The following is a 19,016-nucleotide window of genomic DNA, read 5'->3' as shown; positions in this document are numbered from 1 at the left end:
AGATAAACCTAAAGCCGGATGAAGAGGTCTCAGAGACACTCTGGGGTTTAACAAATCTCTCAAATACAAGATAAGAACTCACTAAGCTTAAGAATTAAAATAATGATCAAAGTAAGAGTGCAACAACTGTAGGATGCCAGTCTCAACAGGAAATAAATTTAGCATCCAACATGTACTCAGTATGTTAAATTTTCTAATACTTTATAGTGTCCACCCCTTGGTTGACAAGTCAGGAGACAAATGATGAGCTGGCTATTATTAGGAAACATTAAGAGTTGGAGGACAAAGTGGGTCAGGAATTTTTTGGTTGATCAAAGCTGGAGGTTGCTTAAAATGTTAACTTCACGGATAAACTGCTGTATTTGCCACTGTCCTAGATCAAAGTGAAAGAACATCTGCTTAAGTAAGTTAGCCTTGTATGGATAGTAAACATTGAGACAGTCTCATCAGGGACAGCTATAGAACTCTGAATGCTCTCTAGTTATCAAAAAATAAAACTATTTTTTAGGTTGACATTTTCTAATGACTTAAAGATGTACAAAAGACCTTCCAAACTGTTTTCAGGTAGAAAGGGGAAAGGGAAAGGGATAGCAAGGATGACTACGTGTGGTATTTCTGAGTGTATCTTTTTGCGCAGCTCTGACTCTTAGACCACAGTATTGCTTCATGATGTATATCCTTCTCATATATATATATAAACCATTAAAATGAACAAAGGTGTATGGGGTGAGGTGGGGCTGAGGGTCCAAATGAAATACAAACAGTAATAAAAGAGCTTAACTGTATTACAAATGAGTAATATGACCAACTGAGGCCAGAGAAGAACCTAAGTAACTGTGCGGAATGGAACCTTGACAGAAGGCTGTAAAGCCAAAGACAAAAAAGGACTGTACAAAAATTCTGTAGCCTAGCTAGAGTAAGTCGTTCCCCTGGAGACAGGGGTAAAAATATGAAATTATTTTGTGTATACAGAAGTGAACAGAAAGAAATATATGCACTGTAGATAATAAGAGCTGTGTTTCTACTGTTGGAGAAAAAAGTTATAAATAAGAAAAGGAGCAAGGCTAAGATGAACTCTCTGATGTGAACCTGGAAGCTGAGGTATCAGTATAAACCCATGATTTTAATCATATGCACAACAGATTAAAAAAAAACAGTCACGTAGATATGCACGGGTTAGTATACATAATGTCTGTTTCTTAGCTCTGTCTGCCGAGAGATCCCAGAAGCAACAAAAATCGAATAGAAATAGCTCTGCTACAATGGAGATCTTAATTTCTAAATACTATTCTCCAAATAAAACAAACCAGGGGTCCTTAGAGAAATGGTTGGTACCAGGAATGGGACAGGGAAAAAAGATGAACCTGGAATATCATGTGGCACCAGAAATTAAGGGACTGCTCAAAAAAATACAGGAGCTTGTCAGAAGAACCCAGGAACTAACCTGAAGGGACTTCCAAAGGCCAAAGCTGGAATAACTTGAGCAACAGAATCAATAATGATAGTACTGGATTTTACCCCATAAAATAAAATAGATATCCATGAGTCCATACTGATATAATCACATAAATAAATGGGAAAGCAAGCTCTCCTTACAGAGGAATTTCACTTAACAAATGTGGAAGGGAAAAGGGAAACAGAGTTACCATCAGGCAAACCCTACAAATTGCTGCAGCCTAGATCCACCAACTAATGCTACAGTTACTGAGTGAAAGTTCGAAGGAACAGTATCAGAACTACCTCAAATCAACTCTAAAACATTCATCTACTACAAAAATACAGCAACTTTAGAGTGGAGAAATACCACCTTACCCAAGTGATCAAGGTAAATGTCACCATTAATACACATCAACATCAGGAACCCCTTTATATAATGCACCAAGGACACAATATGATTTTCAAGTATTCTTGCCAAAATGCACTGCCTAATTCCAATGATGAGAAAATATCAAACCAATTTGATGGGCATTCTACAAAATAACCAATTATCTTCAAAAGTACAAAGGTCACAAAAGACAAAAGACAAGTTACAGATTCAAAGACACCAAAAAGAAGTAACAACTAAATGTAGTGTGTAATCATGAAACATAAAAAAGAAAAATTAGCAAAATTCTAATAGTCTGTAGTTAATATTACTGTATCAATGTTAATTTCTTATTCTTGATAATTATTCTATGGCCATGTAAAATGTAAGGGGAGGAGAATGAAGAATAAAAAACTCTACTACTTTTGCAACTTCTCTAATTCTAACATTAATTCAAAATAAAAATAAAAATAAAGAATCTTTCCAGTTTCAAAATAAGACATATGAAAAACCACATACACAACAAAGCAGTCAATGAATAACAGGCAAAATCTGTAGACTCAAGAGAGCCATGTTTCTTTAAAATCAGTCTCTTTACTTCATCTTAAACCCTAAAACTATTTTAACTAAGTCACAAAATGTCTAAGGTAAAAGGGAACAAGCTGAGTTTCAACTAAGTCTCACTGAGGCACACTACCAGGGAGCTAACACTTGGTTCCAAGACCAGGCATCTTGAGGCTGAAAATCTTAGCACTAGTGGATCAAGGTTCAAAAGAAGGGAGTAAATATGCCAGTTTAATGCAAGACACTTATGTATTAAAACTTACGACTTTTCCCATATATAATAAAGAAGCAAAATCATTTATCTTCATGTAAAACTGGGTTTAATTAACTCACTAATATTTATCTAGCCAAAACAGTATTTATATCCAGAATATATAAAGAACTCCTATCAATAAAGACAGCCTCACAGAAAAAATGGGCTAAGAGCTTGAAGAAATACAAAAGAGCATCATACTGAAATGGCCAATAAACATGCGGGAAAAGTACTCAATGTCATGAATCCACAGGGGAATACAAATTCAAAGCACAATGAATTGCAACTACACACTCACTCAATAACCTAATATGAAAAAGAAAATATGGAGTGAACAATCTAACCAGAACTTACTACTAGTGGGAGTGTAGACTGGTATAACTGATTTGGAAATAAAGCATACCCTTATAAATATTCAATAAAAACATGCACATACATTCACTGTGAGGATGTTCACAAAAGCTCTATTCTCAATAGCCAAAACCCAAAAACAATCTAAATGCCATCAACAATAAAATGGAAAACGATTACAACATTCACACAATAGAATATTATACAGCCATGAAACTACGTAACTACATAAACCAGTATGGATGAATCTCACAATGTTCTTCAATGTTGAATGGAAGACGCCAGACATAAGAACACTTGCTGTATGTTTCCATTTGAGTTTAGTAACAGGTAAAATTAAAATTTAAAAAAAAACTGCAAAAGGAAAACTCCCCTGGGGGTAACTGACCCTTATCAGTTAAGGCATACTATCTACCTACCAAACCAACCTACCTATAAATATATACATATATATATGAATATAAAATATAGTATTATTATATACATAGTATTACATTTTAACATGTAATAATGTATATATAATAAATGTATATATTTTATACATAATTATTAGGACATACTATAAGGCCTCTATAATTAAAAGTGTGGTCGTGGTGCATGAGCAGTCAAAGAGACCACAGGGATTGAATGGAAAATCCAGAAATAGGCCCCCAAGTAAATGGAAAATTAGCATATGAGAAAGATACTCTCAAATCACTGAGGTAAAGATGCACTTGTTAATAAGCAGTGCTAGAACTGCACAGTCATTTGGAAAAAAACAAAATTAAATCTGTATCTTACCACACACAAGAATAAACTCCAAGTGCATTAGAGATCTAAATGTAAAACAAAAAAAAAAAACCCACACAAGTACCAGAAGAAAACTCAAGTGAATTTCTCTTTAATGTTTGTTGGTAGAGGCAAAAGCTTTCTAACCATAACTCAAAATACAAAATAAATAAATTTGAGTACATAAAAAATAAAAAATGTTTCCATAACCAGAAAACAAACATATACAAAATACCATAGACAAAGTCTTAAGATAACTAACAACTTAGGAGAAAATATTTGCAAGATATACCACAAGAGCCAATATCCCTAGTATGCAAAGAAATCAAAAATTGCAGAGAAAAAGGACAAAAAAAAAAGAATCCAATAGAAAAAAAAGACACCTCACACACAAAAAAATTAAAATGGCCCTCTGATATTTGGGGAAAAAAATGTTCAAACTCACAGAGAAATGCAAATTAAAGTAACATCCAATATAATTTCTCACCTATCAAACTGGCAAAAATTAAAAAGCATGGCAACACAGTCTGTTAGCAAGCTGTGAAAATGCACTCTCATCATTTCTAGTGGGAATACAAATTAGCACTGCCCCTCTGGAGGGAAATTCGGCAATACCTTACAAAACTGAAGATGTACTTAGCTTTTGACCCAGGGATTCCACTTCAAGGAAATCTACCCTGAAGATACACCTTCAGCAAGTTGAATATATGTATGTACAAAGTTACTAATTGCAGCAATGTTTGTACTTACAAATACATACTGGCAATAACCTAAATGGCCATACATGGGATAGTGGATGAATAAATTATGGTACATCCACACAACAGAGTTTTACGCAATTATTAAATGACAAAGATCTATAAAATGATATAAAGAAATTTCAAGGACATTCCTTTAAGTGAATAAAACAAAGTGCAAGGGTATCTATAGTATGGTACCTTCATGTAAGTAAGAAGGTACTTACAAGATTATATACATATATCTGCCCATTTGTACAAAAATACCGAAATGATAAACCAGAAACTAAAAAAAATGTTATTACTTACAGGGTAAGTGGGAAAGGGATGGAAAGAAGGAAATGGGTTGGGGGGTGGTAGTAATTAGTAAGGAATGATACTTCTGAAAATATGTTTTTGTAAAGCTTTGAACTACAGTTAATGGTTCACATACCCCAAACAACAAAATAAGTAATAAAATCAACCAAGTGAGGTGGTGTTGGTAATCTTAGAGGTGAATGGAATATAGTTACCAAATAGACCTATCTATTTTAAAAGAATACCAGCACTGAAGAGGATGGGGGGAAAAAACCAACCTAAGTAACTATGGAAACAATATTTTAACTGGATACTTTAATGTTGAAGACAAAAAGAACTGTACTCAAATGCTATACTTAGTCAATATGTGTCTCATAAAGGTAGGAAAGGTTAACAATCCTGTAACTACTTTATGGGTACATTAGGATTAAACAAATAAATGAATATACTGTAAATAATGAACTGATTTCTCACTGTCAGATAAAGAAGCTACTCCCAAAAAAAGGAGAAAGCATAAATCTTGTTGGGTTGGAATCAAGGTATCCATAAAACTCATGGCTTTTAGTATATGTACAGACAACAAAATACAAAAGATAATGTGCCTGTCTAGCTCTGACTGTTGAAAGTTCCTCGGAACAACATTACTCCAGTACTAATGAGCACACCTAGCACAAAGGTCTTGGTATCTAAAACCCATTCTGCAATAAAAGGATCAGGGCTCCTGGGGTAAGTGGCAGATTCCAGGATTGGGACAGGGAAAATACAACACAAACCTGGAACACCTGTACCAAAAAGTAAGTGCTCAAAACAGGACCTCCAAAGACCAAAGCTGGAAAAATGTGAGCAACAAAACAAATGATGGCAATAACAGATTGTAATCCATGAAGTAAAGTAAATATCTGTAAATACTTATTTATAGAACAAACAAATTAATTAATGAGAAAGAAGGGGCAGCTCTTCCTTAAAAAGGAATTCCAATTAATAAATGTAGAAGGAGTGAAAGAAATAAAGACCAGACATACCTTCTCTTGATAGGATGCACTGAGCAAGACACACTATAATGTCTGTGGCATTCTTGTCAAAATGCATAACCTCAATCAAATAATGAAAAAACATCAGACAAACCCAAACTGAAACATTCCAAAAAATAACTGACCAATGTTCACTCAAAGAGTCAAGATCACGAAGGACAAGACAGAAACCAGAGAACTGCCATAGGTATAACAACATTTTGGATATAAGCACAAGTGAAATATTAAAATTAACCTCACCTGTTTATTTTTAACTTTCTGATGGGCTAATAAAGATTTAAATTACGTATGTGGCTCAAACGACATTTGTATTACACAGAACTGCTCTAGCTCTAATCATCAATTCACAGGAAATACAGAAGGCAGAGAAACATTGTAGCCACCAAAGGAAAGCGGGCACCAAAATCCAACCTAAGAAATTCTACAAGACAAACAATCCTGTTCCTCACCAATAAAACTGCAAAGGAGGGGGTGGAGAAGAAAGAGAGAGAGAAAGATAGGGGAAACTTGTATCTGAGATAATCAGGCAACATAACAAACAATCCCAAAGGGAAGACCTTACTTGGACTCTGATTTTTAAAAAATACATTGAAAAAGGCAAGTTGATATTTAAGACAATTAGAAACTTTACACTAAATATTAGACTTTGAACTTAGAATTTATTTTTAAACTATGATAACAGTAACACAGTTTTTTTATACACTTATATTTAAGAGTTCTTATTTTTAGGAGATATCTATTTAAAGAGTAATTGATGAAAAGACATGTCTAGTATTTGCTTCAAAATCATGAGGGAAAGAGAATACAACGGGTGGATGTACAGATGAAACAAGATTGGCTATTAACGGATAACAGTGCCTGATGATGGTAACATGGTAATTCACTGTACATTTGATCTACTTTTGTATGGTTTGCAATTTTCCCACTTTAAGAAAGGGAGGGAACTTGAGGGGACTAGAAATTAATTATCGATCTAGGAAAACCAAGAATGCTGCTATCAAGATGCCAGACCAGTGAGCAATATTTCCATAAGCTGGCTACTACAGCAACTGCCTCCCCTTCCAGGGGAAAAAATGAAAATGCAACTAGTCCTCATAATTTCTGGGAGTTACTAGACTGACCTTCACTTGGTCTATTACCACTAACTGAATAACAGAATTTTTAAAAAGGCAACTCTAAATCTAGGAGGGGCATCGGGTATTAATCAAATAACCAGCAGACAAATAACTGCTATAATAGGAAAATACAGGGAACTTAGAGCAAAGTTCTGACCTAATTTCTGAGCTTAAGACAAACTTCTTGAGGAAGAGAACTTGAGGAAGAGGGACAGGTGCAGGATGAATGAGGGATGGAGGCGGGAAGCTTCCCAGATAAAGAAAACAGCATGTGCAAGAGCCCCAGGATAGGAAAATGCTCCTCTCATTCATTCCAACAATATTTGAGAATTTATTATATGCTAGACACTGTGTTAAGCCCTGCAAATAACAGGACACAATCAGTACCTCTGTTCTCATTGAGCTTACAGTCTAGTGGGAGGACTAGATGAGCAAAAAATGTCATGACCATGACTATGTAATAAAAGGCTTACATTAAGGACTAAAAAGGAAAGAAAAACAGTGCCATGAGAGGAACTCAAAGAGGAGCCTGGCAGGCAGTGCAGTACTGCTAGGAACCAAAAGGAAGACATACAAAATAGTCTGAGAATACAGAGTAAGGAGGAGAAAGATGCAAGATGGAGCTAGGGATAGGCAGAGGCCAAATAACTCAGAAGGAGCTTACTGACCATATGGGTTTTGGGTTTTTTACTTCTAAAGGCAGTAAGAAACCTAGAAGCTTTAGGATGAGTGTACTGCATGTTGGGGCACAGTGTGTGTATGTGTGTGTGGAGGGAGGATGGAATGATTGAAACTTGGATTCTGAAAAGATCATTTCAGAAAAACAATGTAAGGAAAAACAGGGGTATGATACTAAAGAGGCTATTACAGAAACAGAGGATTATAATGTATGTATGTGTACATGTGTGTTTGCGGGGGATGTAAACGGTGGAAAGTACAGACATGAGGTACTCAGGAGGTAGACACTGAACAGAATTCGCTAATCAATCATTCACTACAGTGGATAGATATGCCAACTGAGTCTCGTGCATTGGATCTGCAAGAGTTTTTGGTCTCTGTTCTCTAACCCATCACACTAAAATTTGCATCTCTTAACACTGTTTTAATAAAATTTTCAAAAGCATCTCAGGAGCTCAAGGATCTTCTCTGAAACCACAGCACATCTTACGGGGCTGGGACTCATAACCTACAGGTCAACCTCTGTCCAGTTTCAAATACATACATACATACATACATACATGTACAAGCATGCTCACACACAGAACCCTAACTCCTATATGCCTCTTCTCTGATTTTTAAGATGGGCTTCACTTACAATGTTCTAAAAGATATAATTTAACATAATAGCTGGCACTGTGCCCACCCTGAGCTGGGTACTGTTATCATCATCTGTATTTTACAGATGAGAAAACAGCTTAGTAGTAGACCTAAGATTCATATTCCAGAGTCTAAACTCATAAAGTGATAAAGACAAGGTCATTCAAAGATAACCTTTCCAGTCCTTATTTTACTTGACCTCTCTGTGCAGGCTCTGGTCCTCTTGACAATCTTTTCCCATGCTAGCCTTTCTCTGTGTCACTACACTCAGACCACATTCAAACGAAGAACTTCTATTCATGAGAAGACCATTAAGAAAGAAACACGGGGTTGGTAAATATATCTATAACACATACAATCAACTGGTTTTTATCCAGAAAGTATGAAGCAAATCAGTAAGAAAAAGATAATCCCAAAGTAAAGTAGGCAAAGGATGTCAACAGGCCATAAAAATGAAAAGTTGCTCAACTTCATCTAGCCGAAGAGATGTAAGTTAAAATTACAGTGAGACTGTACTAAAGACCCACCAGAAGGGCTAAAACTAAAGTGTCTGATAATACCAATTACTGGTGAAAATGCAGACACAGAAACTCCTATTCACTGATGATATAAAGTGTAAAATGGTACAACCTATTTGAAAAAGACAGTATCTATTAAAATTGAATATACACTAAAAATCCAGCAGCAATTTCATCCCTAAATACATACCTTAGAGAAGTATGTGCACATGTTCAGCAAGAGATGTGTACAAGTGTTTATGGAAACATTATTCTTAATAGCCAAAATTAGGAAATAACACAAATGTCCATCAAAAGTAGAATGAAAAATAGAAAAAAAAAACTAGAATAAAAAACTGTAGTATATCCATACATCAGAACACTAAACAGCAACGAGGATGAATGATTTCTTATGCGACAACACATGAGTCTTAAAAACATGAAGTCAGAATAGTGGCTGCCTGAGGGGAAGAAAGGTCTTATCAGGAAGGTCACAACATATGAAATCTTTTATCAGGACAGTGGCTACCTCAGCAAGGTAACATTATTACGAAGAGGCAAGGGTCATAGGAAGCTTCTGAGAAGCTGGCAATATTCTATTCCTTGACCTAGATGCTGTTTACATGGGTGTTTACTTTATGATAATTCATTAATATCACCTGCTTGATGTACTTTTATATAGATATTATATTTCAAAATAAAAAGGTATAAAAAGGAAATCAACTGACAACATTTAAGTCAAGGTAATTTACATAAAAATCTGGATTTACGACCTGTTTTGAAAAACTGGAAGATCAGGCCTGCTTTCCTCCATGCCAACAATCAGCTGTAGCTGTGCAATAGCTACTTCCTTCAGACCAACTTGTGCTCTCTGACTGCCCTAATTACCCTCTCTCCTGGCTTTTATGATTCATGCTACATGCTGGTCTAAGACTCACCTAACACCATTCCATATTCATCTCCCTAACACTCCTTCAGAACACATGAATATCTAAGTGAGTGCATAAGAATTATAAAGCATATTAAGCAGGTGTGCCATTAGAGCAAGTAAATTTAACCTCGTGTTCCTCATCTGTAAAAAAGAGATACTAGTACCTAACAGAGTTAAGATTAAATGAAATAATGCACATAAAATACCTGTCACAGAATCAGCACTCTGTATTAGGAGGGCTGTTATTTATTACTGACACACATTTCTTAAATTTTCAACTTTCAGAATGTGAATCTACTTGCTATAGCCACCATCTTCTGATTTTATAAGCAATACAGGATTTAGCTGCTGTATGTTTGTTTAAATACTCCAACACTTAACACTGTTAAAAACAATAAGTAAATCTTCCAAAGTTCCTTTACATGACACCATAGTAAATATTTCTTAGAATTATACTTTGAAAAGTAGATTTGTTTTTACTTGTTTTGTCCAAAGCACGTATTTTGCCTGCTCATGGGTTTACTGGTTGGATCAGGATTAGGTAGATGGACACCTCCTGAGATAGACTTTAGGATGACGGGTTCTAAGACCTCAGTCCTAAAACGCCCTCAAAACAAAAACTGACTTTTCAAAGTAAACATACCGTCACCACCAAAAGCAGTTATCTTTCATAGAGTTATTGGTATTCAAACAACTAGCCAGTAACACTTAACTAATTCTTGCCCCTCAGATGGAGGTATATATTTTTCTCCAAAAAACCCCACAAAGGTCTGACTCAAACTACTTTTTTCCCAAAGCACAAGCCCTCATACAATGGATTACTATGAATTTCATCCATGAATACAATGAAAACTAACCCACAACATCAATCATTTCACAAACACAATGCTAAGCAAAAGAAGCCATACACAATAGAATCCACACTGGGAGACTGGGTTTGTGTAAAGTTCATAGTGTTTACAGAAGGCACAATTAAATGATAAAATTATGAAGAAAAGCTAGAAAACAGAAGACAAGATAGCTGTTATCTTATGGGAAATGAAGCACGATCCAGAAATGGCATGTTAGGGATTCTAGCATTTACCATCATGTATTTTATTTGTTGCAATCTGCCCAAAGCATTAAAATGCTCCACTAGTGCAGATACATTCACCGCTCTATCTCCAGCATCTAGAACAGTGCCTGGTATGTATAGGGTCACAATACATATCCTTAAGTATGTTGAACATAGAATGAAGTTTCAAAAATCCAAACTGTTACATATGTCACAGTTTATAGACCCTAAAAGTAACAGTAACAGCTAGCATTATTGTTAGAAGTATATAAGTGAATCCTAATTATAATTCTAAACTCTTTTTCTCCTACTGAGATACTTTTATCAAACACCTGAACACACTTGCATGGATATATTCAGATTCAATTAAAACATTTTTTAAAAATTAACAAGAAAAAATGCAAAAACCCATGTGTTAACTGTAAACCCAGGTTCTAGATATGACTATCACCTTCCCCAACCTAAAAAGCACACTAGAATGCTATTATAAGATGACCAAAAGTATGCTCATATTTATTTTTTATAAGTAAGCAATGCAAATTGTTTGGATCTTAAAAAATGAAATAACTGATTAATATATAATGCACCTGGTAACTGTAAGTGTCTAGAGGACAGGGATCCACAACAAAATGTGCTCAATTAATCTTTGTTGAGCAATAAAAAAAAATTAAGTCATTAATGATATCCTCCTGGATTTGATTATGTATTGAACTGAGAGCTAATCATAAATTAAATTTAATTCAGTCATTAGAAATTGTACAAACCCCAAGGATTACTAGTGACAATTCCAAAAGAGTGAACATTTCTAAAATAACCAAGAAAAAAAATGGGCTTTCAATCCTTGGGAATGTACCCTATTTATAAAAACAAAAAACAGAACATATTTCAGCAAATCTAAAACAGGTTTTAATTAAATCAGGTGTATGTTAATTTTATGTTCCTAATTAGCACTCATATAGCTTCTGCTTTCCCCTTCCTTCTGGGTATGATAAACTAGAATGATTGAGGTCATTCAACAATCAACTCACTTCACAAAATTCTGCTAGCAGGAAAGCTGTGTTGTTCTGATATACAAATGAAAAATACCTGAAACGTTAACAAAAACTTACCTATCCCAAGGTTAAGTTTTTAACACTACATATGTAACAGTTTTGGCTTTGTTATTAATTCTCAAATGGTGTGTTTTGTGGTATGAATTTTGGCAACACTGGTTTTTCTCATGTTTTAAAGCAGTGCTTCTGTGGTATAGTTCAGTCCAGTCATTCAGGCTCCATTATTTGTATCCATTTTTAGGATGTAAAATAAAAATTCCCTACTCATCTACTCACACACTTCTCATTATTAAGAATTTATCTGTTTAAGAAGGAGTGGAAATAAAGCACCTGGCTAACCCATAAAGGAGCAACCTGAAGCCACTCTTCTCTGCAATAAATAAATTAAGCACTCTAGGTCAGAGATAGCAAAAGGCTTATTTTTACTGCTGCCTTATACTGGAAATACTCTTCAGAAACACACCAATTTTAGATTAAATTTAAAACTTGGTAAACTATCCTAATGTATTTCTCTTCCTACAAAATTAAAAGTTGTTAAACTTTTTCGTCTTCCAAAACAAGACTGACTTTCAGAAATCCGAAATGCAAACCAAGTTCCAATAAAATATTTCAGAAATATCACACTAGACATAAATAATTATCCTTTCAACATTTGATCAAAAACTCTAATTCAAAAAATAACTTTGCTCATTCCACTAGTCTGTCTTCAACCACTACAATGTTCAGACAGTACTTGATGTTGAGTGTGGGCATGGGGCATGTATGTGTACGTGAACTTGGAACAAGCTATGACTGAGCAGTCGAGGATGGGTAGCACTCCAGACGCATTTATAACTGGACTCATGACTTTTCAGTAGACTGAAGTTTTATCATGTCAGGGTTATGTCAAGAAACAGGATTACATTTCCAGATTTTTCACCAAAATTATTATTTTTAAAGACATTTTCCTTAGATAGTGATCTGTCTTATTTATACCCAGTTTTCTTCTTAGAACTGTACAGGGTTTACATTTGGTCTCTAAATAGAAAAAAGAGTAAAGAGTAAGTGGAAGTCCCAGCCGTTACATTGTTTCCAGGATTTAAAAAAATGAAACTACTGTAATCTTTTTCCTTCAAACCTGTTACAAGTAACTGTAATATATATATATATATATATATATATATATATATATATATATATATATATATACATATATACTGCATTATGGCCCTCAAAGCCAGACTGGTTTCAACCTCATTATTTGCTGGAGTTGATGGCTGACCTCTCTCACTGACAACAACCAATGGGCAGCATAAGACTTTCTTAAATATGAAATAAAAGTTTTCAAGTTCCTAACATGATAACATCAATATTCAAAAACAAAAAGGAAAAAGGGTCCTTCGGAGAAAAGGCACTGTATGATTTAAACAGTAGCTGTTCTAAAACAAACCTAAGAGTTGTAAACGTACTCAGGATTATCAGTAAAGTTCATAGACTACAGTTTTAACCACGAACATCTATAATGCCAAACATGCTAGCATAAAAGATTAAATTTTTTTGCTTTAAATAGCATAAAAATATTTCTAGTGAAATGTAATTCTTGTACGAACTTAGCAAACCAGAGGAAGTATTACTATAGCGAAGCTTATTAAAAGTTGGCAGACGTCAAGTGACTTCTCGTAAAGTACAGTGAGTTTTTAGTGTACCTTTAAAGTAACATGAAGCAAACATGCATTGATCAGTAAGTACCAAAATTAGAACTATATGTAACAGCTATGTGGGACCAAATTCCTATCTATAAAACACTAATTTTGTAATTAGTTTTGTTGATTAATTTAGTTACAGTTCTTAACTTTCAAATGTTCCGCTATTAGAGAAGTCCACTGGGCCCACTTGATACAATAAACTAATTCCTAAGAAGTGGTATAAATAATCTTCATACTAAATGACAGTATAATTTTAGAAATAACCAGAAGGGGGGGAAAAAAACAGCCACTGAAACATAATGGCCACATTTAAGCAGCAAAGTTTAATAAACATATAGAACAGGACAATCTTAAATTTTATTACTTCCTCCAAAGTGAAACAGTTTGAAAATCTAGAAGCCACTGCACTCCCTTTCAGCAACTTTCCATGATTTAACCAATGGAAAAGTTTCTAATTCAAATAATTTTTCTAACATAATTTAACAATTTCTTGGTAAGACAGAGAACCACCCTTGAATTCCTGTTTTCAACTTTTGAATAACTTTATACCACATACACTAGTAATTCTGTTAGCAAATTCAGATATATATCACACATACAGAAACCTTTTCCTTTACTACTTTGTAAGTTAGTATCCTGTAAAGGAAAGCCCTTTCCAACTCAGGTATTTTTGAAAAAGTATCCCCCACTTTTTTTCCAGCATTTTATATTTTCTTTTATCTTTGTCAAACATTTCATTTGGGGTTCTTTTTGCCTATGGCTTGAGAAAACTAACATTTTTAAGAAAAGGATAACCAATGGTCCCAGTACTACTTACTGAATAAACCACCCTTTCTCCAATAACCTGTGACGTTATTTTTATCGTATATTCCAAATTTTCCCTTTTGGTGGCTAAGTGAATTTAGGTAAGCTACTTTCTCTCTGTTGCCATTTCCTTATCCATGAAGTGGAGATAACAGGGGTGTTCACTTCACAGAGTTACTCTAAGAATTAAGTTAGTTAAAATTCATGTTAAACACTTAGAACAATACTCGACACATTAAATGCTGGTGATCATAATCACTACAAGTTCATAAATACACAGGTATTTCTGGACTCCATGGTTCCATGATATATTCCTGAGCTGACAACTGCTTTAAATCATTCAGACTTTATAAAATTATTAGGTTTTCTGATAGAGCCTTCTTCTTCCAAAGCTTCACTGCTATCAATCATTTATCAGATAAACTTTCTCATCAATATGTCACGTTTTCTACAATACCAAATTGTTTGGAATTGTATTACGTTTATATATCAACTCAGGGAAAACTGGTATATTCTATAATATTGACTCTCCCCATCCAGAAGTGTTTTGTCTCATCTCATTAACGCAGGTTTTACTTTATGTTCTCCTTTAATATTCAGGTAATTTACCAACAACTGTTATATTTATCCCTAGGTACAATCTTTCTGGAGAAAAATTTAGTGGTAGTTATCACAATTTTAAATGCACATGCCCCCCACCCCAGAAATTCCATTTTTAAGAATCTGACATACAATAAATACAAGTGCACAAATATAAAAATATAAGATTACTTATTACAATAACAAAATCATGGAAACAAGCTAAATCATCAAGAAGACAATGACTATCTGCAGCATATTCATGGATAGAAAATGCTTCCAGCATTAAAAAGAATATAGAATCAAAGATATTGGCTTAGAGAAGAGTTCTACAAACTACCATGCTAAAAAAAAAAAATCTGCAAAATGAATGTTATTTATTTATTTATTTTTAACTGAGGGGTGGAGGAAACAGAAGTATCATACGTAAAGTATGGAGTAAACAGCCTGCCTTTGGGTAGGCACCTTCATCACCTTAAAAAATTCGGTGTAACTTAGGGAAACAGTTGAATATTATTTCATTTCAGGTAATTTTTATGGCCTGCCTTACTCTATGTTCTGTGGTAGCCTCGTAATACAGCATTTTAAAAAACAAGCTTTTGACTCACATTTTACTCATCAATATTTAAGAATGCAGATGTCCCTACAATAGAATATTTAACTAGTAATACTTTTCAATATGCCATAAAATCTCAGTATCATAATTCAGGACAAGCATTACTCCTTCTAAATCATCTTATTAACGCAAGCCATTGAAAACTTAACTTTTCTCCATATTTGAAATAACCTTTTAAAAGTGTGTTGTCTTGGATATATCATCAAGTGTCAGAGATCACACTTCAGGAACCAAGTGACATTCTGTGTAATATGAAAACAAAGCCTTTCCTCCTAAGAAAGTAAGCCCCAGAAAAAGTAAAGAATGTGAGCCTATTTTTAAATCAAAGCAAAACTTTGCCTTTATTCCACGAAGTCACTGGATCAAGTTTTGCCTTTAGAGTGTTATCAACATAAGGTCAAAAAAGTACAAATTATAAACTTTTCTTAATACAAGAATACTATATTCCTTAAAATAATCTATTACTAAATGTAACTGCTACCTTCTGCCAGGCAGAAAAGAAGATTCTGAGATCAGAAACTCCAAGGCCATTATTATACCAGTTCCAGATGCTATGAATAAACATTTCAAACAGAAAAATAAATACATGAAATCACTACCCTTAAGTACTGCGGTATCGATTGAAATAATACACTAATTTTTAAGGTGGAAGCTTTAAACAACTCACATTTCTGTATTTCTGTAATTGTTAAAAACAGCAAGTACAACTTTATGATGAAAAAGATTAAAATGTACAAAAAGGAGGGGAGGATTTTAATGATTTTTAGTAACTTCAGCTTTTTAATATAAGATACAAATTAGCCTCAAAGCACTGAAAAATGGCATGAAAAAATTGATGGGAAAAAGTTACTTTTTTGCTAAACCCACAGGTCTTTGGTATTCATTTTTAAGAGTTAAGAGTTCATCTTATTGTCCGCTTGTAGGGGTATTTCGTGTTACTTTTGAAAGTTTAATTCAAATCAAACTATTAAAAATGTGTTAGGGCGTTAGTATTTTCAATGTTACCTTAAATAACAGAGAGTGAAAAAAAGAATCCTACCAGTTACACACGAGCGGAGTGTTTTGCTGTCTTCAGTGCCTTATCGCTGGGGCGCGCATACCGTGAAGAGTGACATCAGATCGAAACTACACGGTTTCGCCTGGAACCAACCACTCCTCCAAGGACAGCAGCCACCGGCTTGCTGGAAGGAGCCCCCCAAACGCCGAGCTCGCCCAGGGGCCGCAGAACCCACTTGCCCCGCCGTGTTTCCCCGCGCCAGACCTGTTGCGCGTCCCCGCCCGCCGCGAGCCGGAGCTAGGCACCCACGCCGGCAGCGATGCACCTGCCCCGGCCGGCGCCTGGAGCGCCCGCCGCCCCCTCCTCCGGCCCGCCGGCCCCCGGCCGTCCCCGCCCGCCCGCCGGCCCAGCCGCCGCCGCTCCGGCAGCCGCCCGCAGGGAGGAGGGCGGGGCGCCGGCCCGTCGCCGGCGGGCGGCCGCGCTCGCTCGGGATCGACCCTGGCGGCTGCAGAGGCGCTCACCTTGGCGGCCGCGGCTCTGGCGGACATCTTGTCTCTTCCCAGCGCCGCGCGAGGCGCCTCGGACCCGAAACTCCGCGCCGGCAGCCCTCCGGCTCTTCACGCCACAGAGCAGATAAACATCTCCCGGGCGCGAGCGGGGCTGAGGGCGGGGGCGGCCGGAGAGGTCCGGCCCACGGGGAGGGACCTCAACTCGGACAAAAGTCCGGGAAGCGCCCTCCCGCCCCGCCCGGGTCCTCTCCTCAGGGCGCGCCCGGCCGGCGCCTCCCTCCGACGGCGGCCACCCGGTCGGCCTTCCGAGCCCTCGCGGCCGGGCCACGTCGGCCCGGCCCACTAGCCCCTCGCCAGCACCGCGGGCCTCTGGCCTCCACGCAGCCGGTCCGGTGGCTCCTCGCAAGCCGCCTTCGGCACGTAACTTCCCTGGAACCAGCCACGGGGGAAAGACTGGGCGGCGACAGGCTGAGCCAGCGCCGGCAACTGGGGGCAGCCACGCAAACCTGCCGGCCCGGCCCGGCCCACTGAGCATGCCCAGCCTGGGGGCGGGGCCACGCGGGGCGGGGCGATTGGCAGGGGCGGGGCGAGCAGCCCGCGCCCCTCTTCCTACCAGGGCCGAACCCCAGCCGCGGAAGGAAAAGACCCGTTTCCGCAGTAACTTGGTAGACAGTTTCCGTTGGCCGGCAAGTCTTCCTGTTTGTTTTCATCAAAGGTCCCGCAGAAATCGCCCCTGAGTAGAAAGCTGTGTACCACATCTTTTCCGACTTCTGACACAGACTTGTCCACTTGCTTCTCAAGGGGCGCGGGATTAGCACCAACCAAGGCGGGACAGCAATGCCTTACCGTGGAACGTCGCAGCTGTCACCACATGCCTGGCCGCGCTGCTCCATGGAAGGCAGAATGCGTTTTTCAGTAAAGCACGTCCTGGCTTTAATCTCTGGAACAACTAATGGCTCCCATTCCCGACAAACAGGCTGTCCCAACAGAACAGTCTTAAACCAAACCTGGCTTCGAGGTCATGGGCACCCCTGGAAGAGCAATCTGAGAAATACCCAAGAGGGTTATTGTGCTATGTTGGACCACTCACATTAGGCCTCAATGTAATATCTAAAGTATCTTTTCTCCTGCTCATCTGGACAGGGGTCTCAAAAGTATATTTTGGGCATCAATAATGCTGAAATTCTTAGTGGTGAGTGAAGGGGTCAGTCTGCCTTGCATTTCCAAACCCAGTTCTCCAGCTCACGCTGAGGAGAAAAGGAAGTCCACGGTCCAGTTCAATCAACCACTACAAAAACTCCCCAAAATGGTCATGGGCTTACTAAACACACACACAAAAACGTATGAAATCCTTCCCGGCCTCATTACTTTACACTTTGTAAAATGTGTAGCTTTTCACAAATGTCAGATTTTTTTTTTTTGTATCAACATACAATCACATAAGTAACATTGTGGTTACTAGATTCCCCTCATTATCAAGTCCCCACCACATACCCCATTACAGTCCATCAGCTAGTAAGATGCTGTACTGCCTTCCCCATGCCCCCCACTACATTGTGTGCTAATCGTAATGCCCCTTTTTCCCCTTATCCCTCTCTTCCCACCCATCCTCCACAGTCCCTTTTCCTTTGGTAACTGTTAGTCCATTCTTGGGTTCTGTGATTCTGCTGCTGTTTTGTTCCTTCAGTTTTTTCTTTGTTCTTATACTCCACAGATGAGTGAAATCATTTGGTACTTGTCTTTCTCCACCTGGCTTATTTCACTGAGCATAATACCCTCTAGCTCCATCCATGTTGTTGCAAATGGTAAGATTTGTTTTCTTCTTAAGGCTGAATAATATTCCATTGTATATATGTACCACATCTTCTTTATCCATTCATCTACTGATGGACACTTAGGTTGCTTCCATTTCTTGGCTATTGTAAATAGTACTGCAAATGTCAGATATTCTTAGTAACATTAAATGATATCCTTGAAATACCTCGTATAGTGTCACAAAAGGTACACAAGAAATAGAAAAAATCACAAACGTTAGGTTTTAAATAATGGTTCTCT

At 37.2% G+C, this 19,016-nt stretch overlaps 1 protein-coding gene across 7 annotated transcripts in view; it reads right to left on the bottom strand.

The window, feature by feature from the left end:
- Positions 1-19,016, bottom strand: part of TJP1 (tight junction protein 1) — a 270,943-nt gene that overhangs the window by 101,943 nt on the left and 149,984 nt on the right. The window contains exon 1 of one of the 7 annotated variants that reach the window (XM_036878763.2): positions 16,974-17,460. The exons of the other annotated variants lie outside the window; for them this stretch is intronic. Coding sequence (XP_036734658.2) covers positions 16,974-17,000 — 27 coding nt within the window. The 5' untranslated portion in view covers positions 17,001-17,460. Of the gene's footprint in view, positions 1-16,973; positions 17,461-19,016 lie in introns of those variants that run through there. 7 annotated transcript variants of the gene reach the window in all.

Source organism: Manis pentadactyla, chromosome 18 (assembly GCF_030020395.1).
Source record: "Manis pentadactyla isolate mManPen7 chromosome 18, mManPen7.hap1, whole genome shotgun sequence".
Classification (NCBI taxonomy): Eukaryota; Metazoa; Chordata; class Mammalia; order Pholidota; family Manidae; genus Manis; species Manis pentadactyla.
This window is presented reverse-complemented; position numbering and strand designations above follow the sequence as displayed.